At 42.1% G+C, this 21195-nt stretch overlaps 1 protein-coding gene and 1 long non-coding RNA gene across 5 annotated transcripts in view; one reads left to right on the plus strand and one right to left on the minus strand.

Moving 5' to 3' along the window:
- The window catches only part of DPYS (dihydropyrimidinase), an 86441-nt gene extending 74964 nt beyond the window's left edge, over positions 1-11477 (minus strand). For all 4 annotated transcript variants that reach the window (XR_001905773.2, XR_001905775.2, XR_001905774.3 and 1 more), the window contains exon 1: positions 11090-11477. Coding sequence is in view for 1 of the 4 variants with exons in the window: in XM_009213464.3 (XP_009211728.1) it covers positions 11090-11353 (264 nt within the window). In the remaining 3 variants the exon portion in view is untranslated. The remainder of the gene's footprint in view (positions 1-11089) is intronic.
- Positions 5313-6958, plus strand: LOC108587325. Its single transcript, XR_001905776.3, has 2 exons — positions 5313-5530; positions 6640-6958. It is a non-coding gene; the product is annotated as an uncharacterized LOC108587325 (long non-coding RNA).
- Positions 11478-21195: the final 9718 nt, after the last annotated feature.

The raw sequence follows: 21195 nt of genomic DNA on the forward strand, positions 1-21195 counted from the left end.
ACAAAACCACACTGAGCCAAGATAAAATGTTTACAGTGGCTGGTTCTGGGTGGTATAATTCCAGGCCATTTAAATTTTCCCCTACTTAAAATTTATTTTCAATATTTTCTAAACTTTCTATTAAAATCAGAATTTTTATATGAAAAACAAATATCTTACATATAAATATATGACACAAGGCATATATATGTACAGTCATGTACCATAATGGTGTTTTGATCAATGACAGGACCACATATATGATGGTGGCCTCATAAGATCACAGTACCATATTTCTACTGTACCTTTTTTATGTTTAGCAATGTTTAAATACACATTTATTATTGTGATTGCCTATGGTATTCAGTAGAGTAACTACTGAACAGGTTTGTAGCCTATAAGCCACAGGTCATAGCATATAGCCTAGGTGTGTAGTAGGCTCTACCATCTAGGTTTGTGTAAGTACACTCTATGATGGTCTCACAACCACACATTTGCCTAATGGCACATTTCTCAGAATGTATTCCTGCTATTAAGTGACACATGACCATATATGGTGTATAAATTAAATAGAGCTGTTGATGGTCTTCTTACCAGATTGAAGATATGATAGTCAAAGGGCCACTCTTCTAACACTAAAGCAAATGAAAATTCTTGGGGCTACAATTTGAAAGCTCTTAAATGAGGGTTGATCACAAATGTTCCACCTTCCTAATTAACTAGGAGCAGGAAAGAGAGAGGAGAGGAACAGCCACTTATCTTTTGCTTCTTCTTGTTCTGTTTCTTATCCCCATTTTTATCTCCCTCTTCTCAACCCCAGACTGGGAATGAGTTTGGAGAAGCTGTATTGAATCGGAAAGGATGGCTGGGGCCGAATTTCTCTCAAATAGCTACATGAAGCCTAGTTATTTCCTTTGCTTTTATTCCTAATTGACTTCTTTCCATTTTTATTTGTCAGTTAGCCAAACAAAATGGATTTAGCTTTTCTAATCTTGGCTCACAAATCAATTATTTCAGCTCCTAATTACTTTTGCTGTTCTTCCTTGTAAACCTTCCAATTTATTTAAAAAACTCTTTTAGGGGACAGGGGAGCCCATGCTGCTTCCAGAAGAAATGCAGTGGAACAGAAATTGAGACAAACTCTAACAGTGGGTCATAATGTTACACAAGATTTTATTTAAGAATATTCCATTGTAAATTATTACTGAAAGTACAGTAGTTATCTCTTATCCAAGAGGGATACATTCCAAGACCCCCAGTGGATGCCTGAAACTGAGGATAGTATTGAACCCTACATATGCTATGTTTTTCCTATATGTACATACCTATGATAAAGTTTAATTTATCATTGGGCACAGTAAGAGATTAACAGCAATAACTAATAAAAAATAGAACAAATAACCAGCATTGCTCTTGCACTTTGGGGCCATTATGAAGTAAAATAAGGGTGACTTGTGGGTGGCCACAAGCACTGCAATACTGTGACACTTGACCTGATAACTGAGCCAACTACTAAGTGAGTGATGGGCAGAGAGCATCTACAGCATGAATGCACTGGACAAAGGGAGGACTCACGTCCCAGTCCCAGGTAGGATGGAGCAGGATGTCTTGAGATTTCATCACACTACTCAGGATGTTGTACAATTTAAAACTCATGATTGTTTATTTCTGGAATTTTCTGCTTAAGATTTTTGGACTATAGTTGACCTCAAGTAACTGCAGAAATTGAAACTGTGATTCAGGGTACACTACTGTATTCAAATGCATTTTCTCCCCTTTTATGGTGCCACCAAATTTTTATTTCTAAGCTTATCCTAAAACAAGTGACTTTGTTTCACTAAAATCCATCACAGAACCCGCACTACCCAAGTAAAACAAAAAGAAACCCAACAGTACGTTTGAGCCTTAGGGAGAAAAGTTCGTGGCTGAATTTCTAACTCTCTCACAATCATTGAAACCTATGAAAACAAGTTTCATGATCCCAACGTCTGTCCGAAATCCAGAAGCACACTCAGCTTTGTAAAGATGTCTTGCACATTCCTGTCCATGCTTGGCTTCTTGCCTCCCTAAGTTTGGAATATTAACCACACTATCATCCATCCCACCAGAAACTTAAGAGTTACGCTTGACACCCACTTTTCTTCCCTGTATCCCCAAATCCAATCTATCAACAAGACCCTGGAGGCTGTCTCCTATGAACTCCAGGAGCCTCTCCACTCCTGCATCTTCACCTCTACTGCCTGGTGCCACCATCATCTTCCCACGGGGCTAGCACAGTGAAGAAAGGAGAAGGGAGGGAAAACAGAAAGGAAGAGGGCCATAAAGAGGGTGTGTTAATGAGTAGGTTACCACTGTGAGCAACCGGAGTTCAGTCCCCAGAAAATCCTCAGAGCAACAATGTGAACACAACTCCAAGGTAGGAGGTATACCTACTATATGTCTGCCCAGCCATATCTGCCACTTCCCATCTTTTACTGAGTTCTCTTTGCTCTGAAGATGGAGAAAAAGCAATTGTTGCTCAACCCATAAGATCCTGCATGACCTGAACTTTAGCTTTCTCCAAAGCTCTCTATTGAGTTGTTCCCTCTCAACTCATTCACTCCGCTCCACTGACTCTGTCCCTGCCTCTCTTAGGAGACCTGAGTTCTTTCCCATTTCAGAGAGAGACATCATTCATGTTCTTCCCTCCTCTAGCCATTCCTGTGCTGAGTCCAAGCAATTCTTAACCCTGGATCATGCTGGAATAATACAGAAAGCATTTACTCCATTCCCCAGAGATTCTGATTTAATCAATGTTGTTTCATCTCTGTATGTTCTGTGCCCATTGCAGTACCTGGTACATGAATGTTCTCTAAATGTTTGAAGGGGAAAGGAAGAGAAGGACCAGTGAATTTCCCCAAAAGTTAAGAGATGGAATAATTATGATGGTTCACTTTTCCAATAGCAAACTGGGAACCCTGTGTAAGTTGTGTGTTAGTGTGAAATGTCATTTCCCAAAAATATTGCTAGTCCTGGCCCCGGAGTTTCCTAGATCCTTCTATGAAAATGTTAATATGGAATGTCAATGCAGACCACATCTGAAGGCTGAATGCTCAGTTTTTCCAAAGTTCGCTACCAAATCAGTGTTAACTAGGACTTTTAACAAACACAATTTTAATTTATTTCTGTATCTACGCCTCAAATAACTTCTTGATTTCTAAAAAAGATTACATTTTGTTTTACTTTCAGGTGAATTTTAAGGTCTTTGCTTTTATGTGTGAAAAACAGATCCTCAGGCTCAGGAACTCATCCATGACTATCACTATATAATGCAGTTTCCCTGTTAGGTGCAATGAAACATAACAGAAAAATTGAAGTGTCCTTTCTCAACTTGTTACTTGACATGTGAGAAGAAAGCACAAAGCAGTGTTGAGGTATAGATGCTGGGCAGTTGCCCAGGCTCACTTGTCAGCCAAGTAAGCAGCTCAGAAACACAACCAGGTGATGCAGGCCACTGTGACTGATGACTCAGCAAAGGGGAAAATGCCAGATGTCACTGACCTCACATGTTTACTAAAAAATTGTCACAATCATCAAAGCACAGTCTATAAAGCTCAAACTTACTATATAAAATTTCTTATCAAAGTCCAGACAGATTAGAGACCCATATGCCTCTAGTCTGTTTACCACTGAGAACAAATACCATGGTTTTCATCTCTATAACCTCTGCACCAGCCACAATGCCTGGCACTTAGTGGGTTTCCAAGAAATACCTGTTGACTAAATTAATGGAACCTAACAGCCAACTTGAAAAATCCTTAGTTTGGGATTATTCCATAGTAGATGGCAGTTGAGGCTCTAGAATATGCCACTGTAGCATAAAGATTATTTTGAGCTCCAGATATTTGAGAATAGGTGTTGTTTTTTGTTTGTTTTCCCTAAGTCCCAAATCTGCTATAAAGCAAAGCCTCCCCAAAGACCTCAATTATCATAAATTCCCTCTCCAGGGGTTTCATACCAGGGATGATTGACTTATCACTAGAGACTTGAAAGCTGACACCATACCTAAATAGACATTGTCAGAAAACTATCATATGTCCCATATCTCCTTCTAAGGGCCTATTTATCTTTTCTAAAAGTCATTTGTTTTCCTGTGTGTCTTTTCTCCCCGTGACCGTCCCCTATTAAGAAGTTGTTTGTTTTTTTGCAAGTGCCTGCTCCGCCTTCCCTTATTCTGTTAAGATGGTGTAAAACCCCCAAAATCTAGCCTCCTCCTTGAGTCATATTTTGTCCGGGCGCAGTGGCTCACACCTGTAATCCCAACACTTTGGGAGGCCGAGGTGGGCAGATCACAAGGTCAGGAGATCAAGACTATCCTGGCTAACACGGTGAAACCCTATCTCTACTAAAAATACAAAAAAATTAGCCAGGTGTGGTGGCAGGTGCCTGTAGTCTTAGCTACTTGGGAGGCTGAGGCAGGAGAATGGCATGAACCTGGGAGGCGGAGGTTGCAGTGAGCTGAGACTGCGCCACTGCATTCCAGCCTGGGTGACAGAGTGAGACTCTGTCTCAAAAAAAAAAAAAAGGATAGTGTATAATCCCCAAAATCTAGCCCCCTCCTTGAGTCACATTTTTCTGTGAATTCCTACATATGTATGTGAATTTTTTTAATTAGTCTTTTCTTTTGTGAATCTCTCTTTTGTCAGTTTAATTTGCAGGCCCCCAATTACTAAACATAAGAGGGTCAAGGAAAAGATTTTCCTCCCTGACAGAAGCATCATGGAAACCTTGATTTCTAGACTACCTCTCTCAGACATTGGTATCGTCTGGCTCTGTGTCCCCAACCAAATCTCATGTTGAATTATAATCCCCAATGTTGGGGGAGGGACCATGTGGGAGGTGATTGAATCATGGGGGCATATTTCCCTCTTGTTGATTTCATGAGTGAGTTCTCATGAGCTTCCAGAGGCCTCCCCGGTCATGCCTCCTGTACATCCTGTGAAACTGTGAGTCAATTGAACCTCTTTTCTTTAAATATTACCCTGTCTCAAATAGTTCTTTATAGCAGTGTAAGAACAGACTAATACAGACATTGAAAACACCCAGACCAGACATGTGAGAGAGAAAACAAGGGGTGGAGGTGAATAGCATGCCAATGGAATATCAAAGCTGAAAGAAGGCAAGTTGTGGAATCTAAGTTCAGTGAAAGGATTCCTAACATACAACACCCTTAACAGAACCAAAACTTTGGTTAGCATCAAGTGGTTTCAGTTAATCTTTGAGATTTTTTTGTGCTTCTTCTGATTAGTCTGAAGGTTAAGTTTGTAATCATTAAATAGCCATTCAAGGAAACCACGGAATTACAAACCCTCGAAGCTGCAGCATCTAAACTACTAATACAACATGAATGTTCAAAGTTCAGCCTCACCAGTAATTAAAGAGATGATCTTTTAAAGACAGTAAGGAGTGCTACGTTTTTCCTCTGAAATTAACATAGATTTTTAAAAAACTCATTATCCAGGCTAGGCACAGTGGCTCACAGCTGTTAATTCCAGCACTTCGGGAGGCTGAGGTGAGTAGATCACTTGAGCTCAGGAGTTTGAGATCAGCCTGGGCAACATAGTGAGACCCTGTCTCTACAAAAAAAAAAAAAAAAATACATTAGCTGGGCATGGTGGCATGCACCTACAGTCCCTGCTACTCGGGAGGTTGAAGTGGGAGGATTGCTTGAGCCTGGGAGATTGAGGCTGCTGTGAGCTGAGACTGCACCACTGCATTCCAGCCCAGGTGAGAGAATGAGACCACCGTCTCAATAAAATAAAATAAAATAATGTCTTTATCCAATATCGACCAGAATGCAGTGAAATGGGGATGATAATGGGCACATACACTGAAGAGCAGTTTGAACGAACGTACTAAACTCCTTTAAGATGTGTCTAATACTCATTGGCCCAGGCATTTTACTCTAAGGGATGATTTCTGAGGCAATCATCAAGAATATGAATAATAATTTACATATAAGGATGTCTGTCACAGCATTGCGATATAGTGGAAAAAAAACTGGAGATCACCAAAATGTTCATCATGGAGAAGATGAGAGCTGAACCATCAAAGTTTGGGGAAACAGGAAGAAAAATGAGTTTAAAACTTGGAGAAGTCACGTTTGGTTTGGAACATGCTGAGTTTTGAGGTGCTTCTGGGATATCCAGGTTGTGATATCTAGAGACAGGCAGATATTGAGGCCTGATGTTTAAGGAATATGGAGGCTGGAGAGAGAGATCTGAGACTCAGCCTCAGAGAGGATAATGCGGCCACAAAATCACATTATCCAGTGGTATTTAAGGACGGGGGAAATGTTTAATGAACAAGGCTGACTCCAATCAGTATGCCCAATTTGGTAGAAGGAAACAAATGTTTGTTTATATGTCCCCCCCAAAAAAGAAATATCTAGAAGGATAGGGAGCCAAATGTTAAAATTATAGGTGATTTAAATATTATTTTTCTTTATACTCGTCTGCATTTTTCTTTTTTAAAAAAGCAGTTAATTCATTTAACTAATGCATATTGAGTGACTACAATGTGCCAGCATTTTCTTAAGGTCTGGATGATAAGTATATATTGTTTTTATAACTTAAAAAACTCTTTTTGAATTGCTCATCTAACCAATGCCTCATTTCACAGATAAGAAAATGCTGACAATCCTGAGAGAGGAAGTTACTTGCCCAAGGTCACAAAATCAGCCCATACAGCTCCTGAAGCCCAGCCTGGAGCTCTGGAAAGCTATAGAAAAGGGGATTTGATTTGCAACCAAGGTTTTTGAAGCACAGCTCTTCCACAAGTTGCAGAAGCTCTATAAATACAACTGTAAATGCGTGGTGTGCTTAATCACATGCCTTACACTGCCTTGTAAGTAATCACCACAATGGCATTTTACCAAAAAGTTTCAAAGCAAAATAATGTAATTTCCTTTCTCAATAATTTTGAGAACTTTTTGTCCTTTACAATAAAGAAAGAAGAAAAGAGAAAAAGAGAAGTGTGTTGCACGGTTTCCCAATATTTAAAAAGATGTTCCTCCTGCCAGCTGCTGAAACTACTGGGTTTTTAATGCAACTCCACCCACTCCGACCTGCATACACCTCTGAATATAAATTTATGTATATTTGAAAACTTGCCAAACTCTTATACTTCATTCTCTTATAACAGAATGTAATAAAAGCAAAGTCACAATTCTTTCAAATTTATTGAATTCATACTACCTATTGAATAAAAAATTCCATTGTCCTTCCTCATAGATATTGAATTATCTGAAGACCACTGTACATCCGGTATAGACCAACAAAATGAAATATGATTTCTTTAAAGCAGAACATTATTTCCATTAGTTACTTCAGAAAGCTTTTACCTGTAATTAAGCTAATCAATTACAGGCTTTAAACCAATCTCTGACATGAATTAGATTTACGAAATAAATAACCTTTAGTTAATGTATATTCGTTTTTAAAATTGAGTCCCATCACAATCTAGTGATCGATAAATAGAGTACCAGAAACAATATCCTTTTCTATTTGTCAGGTATTATAAATGATCAGCCTGCTGGATGTAGAATGCAAACAGCTATTGGTCTAACCTTTAGGGGCCCATCTCCTGAAAGCATAATATATCATTTTTACTTTATGTTTTTTCTGTACTTAAGGTCCATTTCTGCAGCCTTACAGATGATGTGGCTATAAATGCATGTATTATACAAATGCCTTATAAACCGAATACCTGCAGTGTATATTTATTTTGATAACCTTAACTGCCTCTAGCTTTAGGAAAGTGAAGAGCTACTGTCTTTTCTATGGATGACTCTGCTCTATTTTCGAGAAAAGATGCTTCGCATTAACACGCAACTTATGCGGCTTTGTCATCTATCACTTGCCACCCTGACAAATCTGAACATTAGATGTTTTTTCAAAAGAACAGACATTAATAGGTAACAGCTTTAGCGATGGGTCAGGCAGTACTGAATTTGAAGAGTCACTCGATCAGTTACAGCCCTAGGTGTACAACCTTAGACCTTAGGCAAGTAACTTAGGCTTCAGTTTCCTCAATTGTAAAAAAGTAGACAATGACATCTGGGATTTTTGGAAGATAATGCATAATTTATGACATTGCCTGGTATGCGCTTGATAAAATAGATGGTACTTAAAGGTATAAATAAGAAGATGTTTTTCAAGTTTAACATATCATACAACCAGTATTTACAAAAGGCCTATCTTTGTCTCTAGCTCCCCAAAACAAACACCCACCAACGTTGCTTTGGGGATTATTGTGAAGGCCAGGAAAGAAGACAGAATAACTCTATAATGCCCTTCTTCCAGAATTCAGGCCAATACTGTAATGTTCATGTTTATCTATACTTCCCCATCTGGTTCACTTTATGAAGCCTCAGTTGTTTCTGGGGGTGGCAGTGGTTACCTCTTGGGATCCAACCAACTGTCTCTGAAGTAGACTATTGCAACACAGCCCCTTTGTGAGTACTGTTTAATATTCAACAGGAATTTGGTATTTGCTAAACCTTTGACCTTAGTATCTCTGACCATATCGTTTTCTGCTTAAGATCCTAAACTCATGAAGAACATGTTTTTGTTTAATGTTTTCACAACTTTTAAGTACAGAAATGCTTAGAAGATCGGCTGGTGGATAAATCCTTTGAGATGTTGACAACAACATACTATACCCCATAAGGACCTACATTCTCAGTTAAGAATTGTAAATCTCTCTAAACTAGAGAATCCCAGAATGGCTAAGGAACAGATAGAAGACCAGGAAGACCCCACTTTCCAGGATCTTGGAGCACGCAAAGATAATCTTGAGAAAGAGAGGGAATGCCCCCTGCCCACAGCATTCCAGTTGTCTTCTTTGCTGCTTCATCTGGACAGCAGAAAGAGAATGAAAGTTACTGCTCAGCTGTAAGAGGGAGAATGATGCTAGTGGTCAGAAATAGCAGCTCCCCACCTTGCAGATGGGAGTGTTCAATGGGATGCCCTGCCATCAGCAAAGGACTTTGTTAATGATAAGTCTATGACAACAGAAAGGGCTTGCGCTATGACTGCAAGTTCTGACATTTTAAATACAGGTGTACACACACAGACACATGAACAATATGATCTGAATTTTGTAAAATAGAGCATATTAAAACATGTAAAGGCAATGCACCAAAACATTGGCTGTCACTGAGAGGGAGAGTATTATTAATGTTTTTCTTCTTTTTACTTTCCTATTATTTTTCCAATTGTTTCCTATAATCACATACTGTTTTGATAGCTAAAAAATTCATTAAAATGTAAAAATAAGTTCATTCAAATTCAGTGCATATTACTTTTTAGCAAAAGGGAAAAATGAATACACAAAACAAAGTTTGCCAATTTTTAAAGCAGACAATGATCTGTCCTACAAAAGACTTTATTGACATAATGATAAAGGTTGATAATTAGTAATCAGGGAGAAGCTTTCCAAATGGCGATTTGAGCAGCTTGCCCAGATCCTTCTCTCTGGGTCAAATCTACCTGCCTTCCTTTTTTTCTGTTAAACATTCCCCTCAATCATAGAGGATTGGGGAACTTGGAGAGGGGGAAGAGTAAGGAGAGCAAAACTGTCAGAAATCAGTATATGAATGAAGTAGCTATCACCAAAACTGCTTTGAAAGACCGTCAGCCTGTCCACAGTAACATGGGAAGAGAAAGACAGAGAGGGGTTGAGGGGGTGGGGGGAGAAGGAAGGGAGGGAGCGATGGAGAGAGGGAGGGAGGAAGGAAGGAAGCCTACTATACACTGGACTTAATAGTCCAATTTGTTTCACACAAGGTGTGGTCCAAGTGAAAAGCCAAGGCCTTTAGTGTATCAATACACCTTCACTTTGGAAGAAGCCATTTCTCCCAAGGCAGCTCAAAACACAGGACTCAAGGAGGGTGTGGGCTTTACTTTAGCCCAAGTGCTGAGAGTAGAATTTTCACTCTATGTTCCTGTAAAGCTGCTCTGTTAGTCTCTTGATCTTGCGTTGAGGAGGTTTGGGGAAATGTTGCAGGGGTGTCCAATCTTTGGCTTCCCTTGTCTTGGGCCACACACAAAATACATTAACACTAACGACAGCTGATGAACTAAGAAAAAAAATTGCAAAAGAAAAAAAATCTCATAATGTTTTAAGAAAGTTTATGAATGTGTGTTGGGCCACATTCAAAGCCATCCTGGGCTGCATGCTGCCTGCAGGTTGGACAAGTTTGGTTTAAGTTTCCTTTCATTGACCCAAACTTCTAGGCCTTTGTATCTAGAGAAACCCAAGCCTACCTCCACCTGGGGAGTGGTGATCTGACTGCTCTCCTGCAACATCAGTAAAACTATGGGTACTCCAGCAGCAAGAATGTTGTGTCCCCAGAGCAAGTGGGATGGAGAAGAGAGCCTGTGAGGCTGCGTTGGTGTGTGTGAGTGCTGCGAGATCGTTTCCGGAATACTTTTTCTTCTAAACCCTGGTCGGGGCTATATTTTTTTTCTACTGGGGGTGGGAGTGGGGGCAGAGGGTAGGGGACGGGAACGTGAACACAGTGGGCATCTAGCCCACTCAGACACATCACCCGCTACACTGCTCACTTTGAGTCAAGGCTGTAACTACCAGGTGAATGGATTTTTCATTTGGTTTTGGCTGGGGATAAAGGATGGGTCGAAATGGTTGGAAGAAATGACTGGGACTGCCTACTTTTAAAAAAGATTCTAAAGAAGGTATGGAAGATTTCCGACTGCCACAGAACACCAATCAAAATGGGGTGGCGGGGGGATTTGGGGAGTAAGCGGTATAGAGAAATGAGGTTAAGGGGATGGCCTTAAACTCATCAAATTAACCAAAGGGAGGAGTCGAGGGCGTCTGGTTGAGCCAAGGCTGCTGGGCTGCTGCCCAGAAGGGGCGCCTGGAAAGGACCCCAGCGAAGAGAATCTGAGTCCCCTCTGACACCCGCCGGGGCCGCGCTCCTTCCCGCCCACCCAGCCCCTCGGCACCGCGCTGCGCGAGGTGGCCCTGCTGGGGACCCCGGGACGGCTGGAGAGGCTGCCCGAGGCTCCGTGGGTACCGCGGGGAGGGGGCGCGGCGGGGCGGGTACCTTGGTGCCCTGGTGGAAGTCGTCGATGGACCGCGAGCCCATGAAGGGGAACTCCATGTGCGTGTGTGTGTCGATGCCTCCCGGCAAGACGAGCTTGCCGGCGGCGTCGAGGACCCGCAGCCCCACAGGAGCGCCCCCGGGAGGCAGCAGATCGCGCCCAAGCGCCCGCACCACGCCGTCCTCCACCAGCACGTCGGCCACCTCGGAGAAGTCGTCGTTGACCACGCGACCCCCGCGGATTAAGAGCCGCGAGGGCGCCGCCATGGCAAGGGGCGCGCCGGGTCCTACCCGGCCCGGGATGCGCGCAGGGGCTGGGCTGGGCTGGCCGGGCTGGGGGTGCCCTCCTGCAAGGTTCCCACCGACAGCCCCCGAGCTCTGGCTCGGGCCGCAAATCCGGAGGACGGCGGCCTGGCGGATTTATGACTTGGCCGCACATGCGGCTCCTCCCCCGGGAAGGCTGGGCTGGAGCCCAAAGGCCGGGATTGAAAAGGTCCGCATGGTCCTTGCACACTCAGATCCCAAGTGTTCTGCGCCCTGAGTCGAGGTATCCACCCAGGCTTCGGAGTCATTGGAAGGGAAAGATCTTGGAGTTTTAAGAGAAAGGGACATGCGTTTTTCATCGTAAGATTAGGCGCCTGAGGGAAAGAAATCCACCTCATTCTTCCCTTGGTTGGGGGTGTGTTTGTACCAAAAGACAGATCCAGAGGGAGAAGGAAAGCAAGAACCATCACCAGAAGTAGCAACAAAAATACCCAAACACACCCAAGCCAGAACAAAGCCACTCGATCTGGGTTTCCTTTTAAATGTTCTTAAGCCAGGAGCAAATTATCATATAATCCCAGTAATTGGCAGACACAGGCAAAGATCAGAGTAAAATATTTAATCTATTTGAAATAAAACGACTTGGTGCCAACTATTCTCCACATTTTAATGATACAACACATATCAGCAAGTGTTTCTTGGAAAATAACTGGTACTGTAACTCTAAAGATTTCGATTTCTACTCCCAGCTTTTCCACAAAACCAGTTTAGAGATCTTCAGTTAAATCTTTTATTCTCTTGGTTCCTCAGTTTTCTCATATATAAAACTGAGTAATACTTGTTCTTGCCTTCCAGATTTGCTTTGAGAAGCAAATATGATGATGGCTGTGAATACACCTTAATAAAGTGGGAAGCACCATGCAAATTCACTTAAATATTGGTTTTGTAAGGACTACAAAGCTGACTAGGGGGATTGGTTAGAGGGCTAAGTGAGAAAGATAAACCACATTTCCACCCTCAAGTAGCCAACAGCCAACAGTGACACACATACATATTTCAATATATAAAGCAGAACATTATATATTTGAGAAGGGATAAAGTTAAGAATTTAGAGGAAAGAGTGAGTTTATTTCTGGCTTAAAGAAATCAGATATGGAAGATTTGTGAAGAGATATTTGAACTAGGATACAGAGAATGTGAACATGCAGAGATGAGTGGTGGAAAGAGGACATGGTACTCCAGGTAGAGTGAACACAGTGTGTAAAGGCACAGAGAGGATGAAGGAATGCACTCCCTGTGATTAAGCTATGAGGGATAGGCTTACACTGAATCCTGGACCATCCCTTTGCTTATAGGGGAGGAGGAGGAAGAAGAGACAGAGTGGTCAGAGAGAAGGGAGACCACAGGTCTATGTGATGGAAGACAGGAATGCAGAATTTTAAGAAAGGCAACAGGATGGAATCTTGCAGAAGGGTTATGAAAGGTTGTGGGGAGGTGGGGTGGACATCTGCTGACCAGACATGTATTCTCATCCTTATTTTGTTAATAGTCACTGGCATTTCTGTGGTGGGAAATCCTCTGCCTGAAGTCTCAGAACACTTGTTTTGGAGAAACTGATGATGAGACACAGGACTAGCTGGATTTCCTAGGCTGACTAAAAATTCCTAAGCCTAGTTGGGGAAGGTGATCGCACCTACCTTTAAACACAGGGCTTGTATCTTAGCTCACACCCGACCAGTCAGGCAGTAAAGAGGGCTCACTAAACTACAAATTAGGCTAAAAGCAGGAGGTAAAGAAATAGTCAAATCATATATCGCCTGAGAGCACAGGGGGCGGGGCAATGATCAGGATATAACCCCAGGCATTCCAGCAGGGAGCGGCAACCTCCTTAGGGTCCCCTCCTATTGTATGGGAGCTCTGTTTTCACGCTATTAAATCTGCAACTGACTGCACAGGCTTCTGGTCTGTGTTTGTTACCGCTCCACCTGAGCTTTTGCTCACCGTCCACCACTGCTGTTTGCTGCCATCTCAGACCCACCGCTGACTTCCACCCCTCCGGATCCAGCACGGTGTCCGCTGCGCTCCTGATCCAGCGAGGTGCCCATTGCCGCTTAGTTCAGGCTGGAGACTCACCATTGTTCCTGCATGGCTAAGTGCCCGGGTTTGTCCTAATCAAGCGGAACACTAGTCGTTAGGTTCCATGGTTCTCTTCCGTGTCCCATGTTTTCTAATAGAGCTATAACACTCACTGCATGGCCGAAGGTTCCATTCTTTGGACTCTATGAGGCCAAGAATCCCAGGTCAGAGAACAAAAGGCTTGCCGCCATCTTGGGAGCGGCCCACCACCATCTTGGGAGCTCTGAGAACAAAGACCCACCCATAACAATGGGACCTCTAGCTCTGCGACTGAGCTCTCACCTAGACTCTTCCAATCAAGGCAGGGAATCCTCAAGCCACAGTGATGATACAGGGATGGGCACACGCTCCAAGCTGACTTCTCATGCCCACGAAGTGAGTGCAGATCCCAAGACTTCTTATTTTTAGGTTGAGCAGACAAGAGGCTTGTTCTTTCCTCATGGACTTGAATCCTAGGGAGTGTAAACAAGGGGCTTCTGGGAGCCTTCTAGACAACACAGAGAAATAGCCCTTCTGTGAACAGAGCCAACCTCAAGAACAGGAAGGAGAGATGGAGAGAGGCTGGCCTCTCATGACACTGAGTTCCTGAATCCCACCATGCCTAAAGCCCCCTCCCCTAGACTTTCCACTTTTTGCTTAAGCTGATTTGAGTCTTTTGTCACTTGCAGGTTCCACTGACAGACACTGGGAAGATACCTTCTTCATGTTTCGAGACAAGGTGGTCACATGTGACCTCAGAGATGGCATTTTCAATAGCGGAATGTGAGGTATTATTATTGCCAAATCTCCTAAAGCTTCAGCTTACACAAACCTCAAAATAATTAGAAATTAGAAAGCATCAATAATTTAAAGTTCCATAGATTTGGCTGTCAAGCCAGGAACAAGAAACTCAAGGAGGTTATGCAATTATTGTCAAGGGACCTTTGTGTAAGGGTGAAAGGGGTAATTATAAACATAATGAAATTTCTACAAGCTGTACAAGTAAGCCCCACCTTAGGAAAATAAGATTGGATGTCAGTGCAGTTGTGCCATCCTTTCTGAAACTGTCCAGATTAATGATTTCAAAGGTTTCTTTTATCTTAGACAGTTTACATCATGAAATGCCCTGTAACATAACACAAAACAAACTTCCCACATTTAATTAACTCAAACTTTCATCAGAAAAGGGGGATTGTAGAATGCCACCGAAGCAGGAGGAAATGGCTCACTGAGATTCACTGACAGCAATAAAAGAGAGGTAGTTTTAGGGAGATATGTTAACTCACAGAACAGAAGGGACTTTGCCCCTTTCTGGCCATCATTCCCACACACTAGCTTGCAGGGCAGGTGGCTGAGCCTGGACAAACCTGCTCAGTGGGGGAAACTTGTTCTCAGCACACACTCACCTTCATTTTCTTTGTCCTACGGTACCTCCTCCTTACCCAGACACTCCAGGCCCTCCATGGGCAGTAAACAAGAATCAGGGGACACAATGTTGGCATTGGGATAAAGGTGGGATGCAGAGCTCCTGCTGTTCTTCATTTTTGTTGCTGGGGAGAAAGTCAGTTGCATTGATGAACATATCAAGGATGTCTGAGAATACATTACTCCTCAAAGGAATCGTTTTAAAGAAGCATTTTACATGACGGTTACAAAGACTGTCAATGCTTAACCCATGAAAACACATCTATCTGGAAGTGTAGGTGAGGGTGATTTGGCAAGAAGAGCCTCCCATCCGTTCTTGATGGTCTACAGGAGAGAAAGCCTGGAGAAGCAAGCAGGCTTCTCCTTCACTGAATGGTTGAGATTTTGAGAAACAAGTCCACCAGGGTCAGTTGTATTTCAGTCTTTGGCTATCCTGGAGGTGCCAAGTTTGCTTTCTCTTTGCTCCTGACCCTATCCACTCCTACTACAGGCTCTTGTGAGCTAGGAGAGGTTTTTAGGCTGTTGTTTCCACCGAATGGAAGAGTCCTCTGGGGCACAGGGAAGGAATGGTGAGGGTGGATGAGTGAGACTGAGCAAGGAGAGTTGGGCATCTCAAAGCAGTGCACATGCACCAGCATCTGTGGAAACTCCAGTTCCCTGGACCACTGAGGGATAGAATTCCCTGGCAGGGTAATGTATTTATACTTGAATCAGTGATGAAAGTGGGAGTTGGGAAAGGTAGATGGCATGGAAAGGGTGGAAGAAAATTTAATGAGGAAATAGTAATCTAATCTAATAGTAATCTGATGCTTCTGCAGAGAGCTTGGGCAAGTCACTTAACAGCTCAGGGTCTCTGCCTCCTCCACAGCTAGGTTGGCAAAAGCTTGTAAGACCCACCCTTCCCACTTTTATAATTTTACAATTCTCTGAATGGAGAGTGCCTGGTATAGTCCTAGAATTACACTCTTCCCAGATTCAGATGAGTGAATTGGGAACCAAGGAAAACTTGCCTTCTAGATTCACAACTATTTTATTCCTGGTCCTTCCACTGGGGCCAAGTGGATCCCCTTGGAAAGGAGCTACATGGAGTGTAAAACCTACAGTCCTGGGGATGGGGCGGTGATGCTTGGTGGGACTGGTTTTAAAGTCCTCATACTGAAGAGCAGGTATGACATTTTAATCACTGCTTTAACACGCACGATAGGCAGGGATGGTCTCCCCTGACTCTGGGGGGCCGTGGAGAGAGCTGGCCCACTACACAACTCCAGCGGATACTGTCCCTGAAGCACCACTCCTGGGCAGAAGGAGAAAAGAGGTAATCCACATAACAGTACCAGTGACAGTAGCTGAGATTTGTCCATTACTAACATCAAGTTAGTACTGGGCCAAGTTTTTTCATATGCATTATTTTACTTAATCCTCAGAATTCTTTGAGCTAAGTACTGTTTTACCTTTAACAGATGAGCCTTTTCAGGTCAAACGATTTGCCCAAGATCACATGGCAGTCAATGTTGGAGGCAAGGCTTTCCTTCTGGAAGCTGTAATTTACCCATTATGCAACTCCACGCTCCAAAGCCACGTCCAAATCCTGGCTACACCCGGGCCTCAGATTACGTATGTGAATCAATGATGATCCCAGAATGAAATCTGACATCGTGGACATTACCTTCAGACCTTGCTCACTTCTGTCTGCTGCTTCCAGGCTGGTTCATTCAGTCATCTCAATATTGTATAGCCAGTCGATGTGTTCGCTCAGGTGATCAGTGTCATCAGTGTTCAAAAAACCTATAGTTTATAACTTTATAACTATAGTTTGTAACTTTATAACTGTAGTTATAAAGCAGTCCTTTTGTAATAAATTAACAAATTTGGTGGGAGCAGATTCAACACACTAACATTGAACTGCCTGGGGGAAGAACTTTCGGATATGCTATTGTGTAACTCCAAGAAATTCAAGGAATTACTTATTCAAAAGTTCCTATTTCCAATATTGTCTGGTATTACATGGTGGTGGTGTTTTTTGGTTGTTTGCTTGTTTTTTGTTAAAGATATTCTGATGCTAAACAGGCAGTTTCAAGCATATCCTGGAGAAGCTGGCTCTTACGGTGTACAGTGAGTCCTCCCTAATCCTCAGGGGACACACTGCGGATAGTATGAAACTGCAGATAGTCCCAAACTCGATTGCCATCAACTGGAACACGTTTCTTTTCATATCTTCCACAAACTTAACGCCTCTTCCATCTTAACTAAGCACTCGTCCACCACACACCATGGCGGTAACTCTTGTAGTCTGAGGAGCAACAGCAAAACTAGCACTAATTTCTTTTTTCCTTGTTCACAATTTCATGCATAGAAGTTTTGTTCTCACCATAGATCTCAGCAACCTCAGTATATGATTTTTTCTCTTTCCTTATTAAGTGGAGAACTTTTACCATTTCACTTAAAGAAAACACTTTTCTGCTTCTCTTTAGTGTATCAGAATTGCCGGCATCACTATTCTTGTGCTTTGGGGCCAGTATGAAGTAAAATAATGGTGACTTGAACACGAGCACTACGATATTGGAACAGCCAGTCTGATAACTGAAATGGCTACTGAGTGACTAGTGGGTGGGGAACCTCTACAGCGTGGGTATGCTAGACAAAGGGAGGAGTCCCGTTTTCAGACCCAGGTTAACTGTGGGCAACGAAACCTTGGAAAGTGAAATCAGGGATAAGTGGGAGGACTAAGTATATTAGTTTTATGGCTGCTGTAACAATTTATCACAAACTTGGTGGCTGGAAAGAACACAGACTTATTTGCTTACATTGATGGATGCCAGAAGTTCAAAATTAGCTTCAGTGGGCTAAAGTCAAGGTGTTAGCAGGGCCGATTCCTTCTGGAGGCTCTGAATGGAAGAATCTGTTTCCTTGGCTCTTCCAGCTGTTGGTGGCTGCTGGCATTTATTGGCGGTGGCCACATCGCTTCATTCTTCCATAATCACATAACGGATGCTTCTGTAATCATATTGTCTTCTCCTCTTCTGTGTCAAATCTCCCTCAATCTCCTTCTTCTAAGGATGCATGTAATTGCATTTAGGGCCCACCTGGATAATCCAGGATAATCTCTCTATTTAAAAAATCCTTATCTTAATCACATCTTGGGAGTCTCTTTTGCCATATAAGGCAACATTCACAGGTTCCAGGGATTAGGATCTGGATATATTTGGGGGCTATAATTTAGCCTATCATGGTGCCTAACATTGTTCCCCTTGAACAAAAGGATTCTGCCTTCTTAAGAAATGACAAAGAAACACCAGGCTCTGCTCAAAAGTTTGTCCACCCATCCTGCCAACAGCACTCACTTGTACCCACAGAAACCCTCCTACTCCTTTAACTCACTCATATTGTGTCATAATTTCCAAGTTATTTTGAGTTTTTTAGCAAAATATATTCCAGTAATATAATAAACTTTAGGGGAATAATGAAAGTGTTCCTTTGATTAGAAAAAATATAATAAAGCAAAATAAAATTAGTAAATAGGCTTGTACTTGGGAGCCAGACTGATCTGGAAGTGAACTCTGACTTCATTATCTGTTATCTGTGATTTTTTTTTTTTTTTGAGACAGAGTCTCGCTCTGTCGCCCAGGCTGGAGTGCAGTGGCCGGATCTCAGCTCACTGCAAGCTCCGCCTCCCGGGTTCCCGCCATTCTCCTGCCTCAGCCTCCCAAGTAGCTGGGACTACAGGCGCCCGCCACCTCGCCCGGCTAGTTTTTTGTATTTTTTTAGTAGAGACGGGGTTTCACTGTGTTAGCCAGGATGGTCTTGATCTCCTGACCTCGTGATCCGCCCGTCTCGGCCTCCCAAAGTGCTGGGATTACAGGCTTGAGCCACCGCACCTGGCCATCTGTGATTCTTTGATAAGTTTCTTAACTACTCTTAAGCTCTTGTTTTCCCCCTATTGGTGCTTCCCATCCACAGGGTGGTTGTAAACTTTAAAAGAGATATTCATTTAAAGCCCACAGCACAGTGCTTGCTATATATTATTAGCAAAACCAACTATGTTACTCCCATATTTCAGCAACTTCCTTTTCATTAGTAGTTATAACTTTTAAATATGAGATACACAAGCTTATGAAATGCTTCTTCTGATCTTGAGAATTAAGAAGCAAGATTATTTAACATTAACGAAATACTTGGAATTTTGCTACATAGATCAAACAGAGTTTGAATATTATATATTCTACTTTTTAATAAAAATAGACTAAAATACATGGAGTAAAAGTCATCTTTAAGAAGCATAGAGTTCTATGAATCTTGACAAAAAAAAAATTATGTAACCACCACCATAATTAAGGTAGAGAACATTTCCATGACCCCAAAATAGTTTCTTTGTGCCCTGCTTAGTCAATCCTCTCCCCCACAAATCCTGGTCCCTGGCAACTAACTACACATCTATTATTTGTATTTTATTTTGTTTAAAAAGAAAATTTAACCTTAGACTTGGATATAAAGCAAGCTGCGGGATATCTGCAGAGGAAGAGATCACCTACTTTGGTTTTAAATGTTGTCTGCGAGTTGGCAGCACTGTTTCTGTCTCCTACATATAAAACAAAAATTCTCAATGACGTCAAGGTCTAAAGTGCAAGGTGCACCTCACTGGGATTCACTGCAACTTTTTCAGGAGCCCTGGGAGGCCCTAGGCCAGAATCACAGCTAGGGCTGGAGCAGGGAGAGCAGGCACTGTTCCAGAACCCTCACAACACTGCGTTTAAGTTATGTAGACAAGACGCTGGTGAGGCTCTGATGACCCAGATGTTGGAGGAATTGGTGTAAGCAAGACTTTGAGATACAGAGAGAGGCAGTCATGGTGTGCCCCTTTTTACCTGCACTTCTTCCCACTCTCCTTGAAGTTAGAACGTTTCTACCTCTGCATCACTGTCTATGCGATTTCATTTCACTACACTTGTGTTTCTCGAATATAAATGGAAGGTAATGGAGTTACCTTCCTTTTTCATGAAAAACGTGATTGACATTATACAAATACTTCTTGAGAGGAAATTATTTTTGCTGTAAGAGATATTCATTTAGAACCATACGTGGGAAACACAGTAAATATGTTGTTGCGGGTCGAGAATAACACCTGACTGCCCACCTGTTACATAACCATGTACTTTAGGGCACTAATCAGTGAACTTCTGGGAAACAAAACTATATCATATATTTTTGTATGGTAAAACAGCAGTGCAAAAAGAGTAATTCACTAACTTTTCATTTTTGCCTTATCAACATTCCAATATGGGGCTCTGTGATGGGATTTTAGCATTTGGTCTGTATTAATAAGGACACAGATCAGATTTTTCTCTTATTCCTTTTTTTTTTTTTGAGACAGAGTCTCACTGTGTCTCCCAGGCTGGAGTGCAGGCTCACTGCAGCCTCAACCTCTCAGGTTCAAGAGATCCTCCCACCTTAGCCTCCCGAGTAGCAGGGACTACAGGTGTGTGCCACCACGTTCATTCAATTTTTAAATTATTTGTATAGACGAGGTTTCCCTGTGTTGCCCAGGCTGGTCTTGAAATCCTGGGCTCAAGTGATTCTCTGACCTCAGCCTCCCAAAGTGCTGGGATTACAGGTGTAAGCCACTGCGCTTGGCCCAGGAGTCTTTTTTTAAACTCCTTTGGAACTCCAAACGCAGCTTTAGTATCATTCACTTTTCATTTCAAGAAAGTTCAACTGAGTGATAGAAAAAACAAGTTATTCAACAAATTGTGTTGCAAAATACGTAAGGGTAAGGCTGGAATAAACCACTAGATGGCTTCATGAAAAGACTATTTCTTTGGCTTGTTCAGCAACTTGTCATCAACAAAGTGTCACTACTGATGATTTTGCATCTATATGGACATATAGTTATTACCCTTTCTTCAAAATTGGAAAGGAAAGTAGCTTCTTTGGTCCCTTTGAATATGACTACTGCATCCTTTTGTGCACACTAAGTTGTGAGTCCAGTTTTATAAAAGTGTAAGTTTTTAGATTTATACAATGTATTCTTCACATCAAGCAAAATTTTCACATCATGAGTAAAAGAAAATACAGATCGAGCATATAATTAACTTCAAAAAAGGTTTACTAATGGGAGTTCCTCAAGTAATAAGCTTCCATCTTATATTTCCAATATTATGTAGTTCACATACACTTGATTTACATATTCCTATTCGGGCATTTAACTCTCACATCGATTATACCTGAATACATTGATTATACCTGATGTATGCAGACTTGAACATTTGAGGAAATATCAAAATGTTAGTGACACATACAATAAGGAAATA

The sequence above is a fragment of the Papio anubis genome, chromosome 8 (genome assembly GCF_008728515.1).
Source record: "Papio anubis isolate 15944 chromosome 8, Panubis1.0, whole genome shotgun sequence".
Taxonomy (NCBI): Eukaryota; Metazoa; Chordata; class Mammalia; order Primates; family Cercopithecidae; genus Papio; species Papio anubis.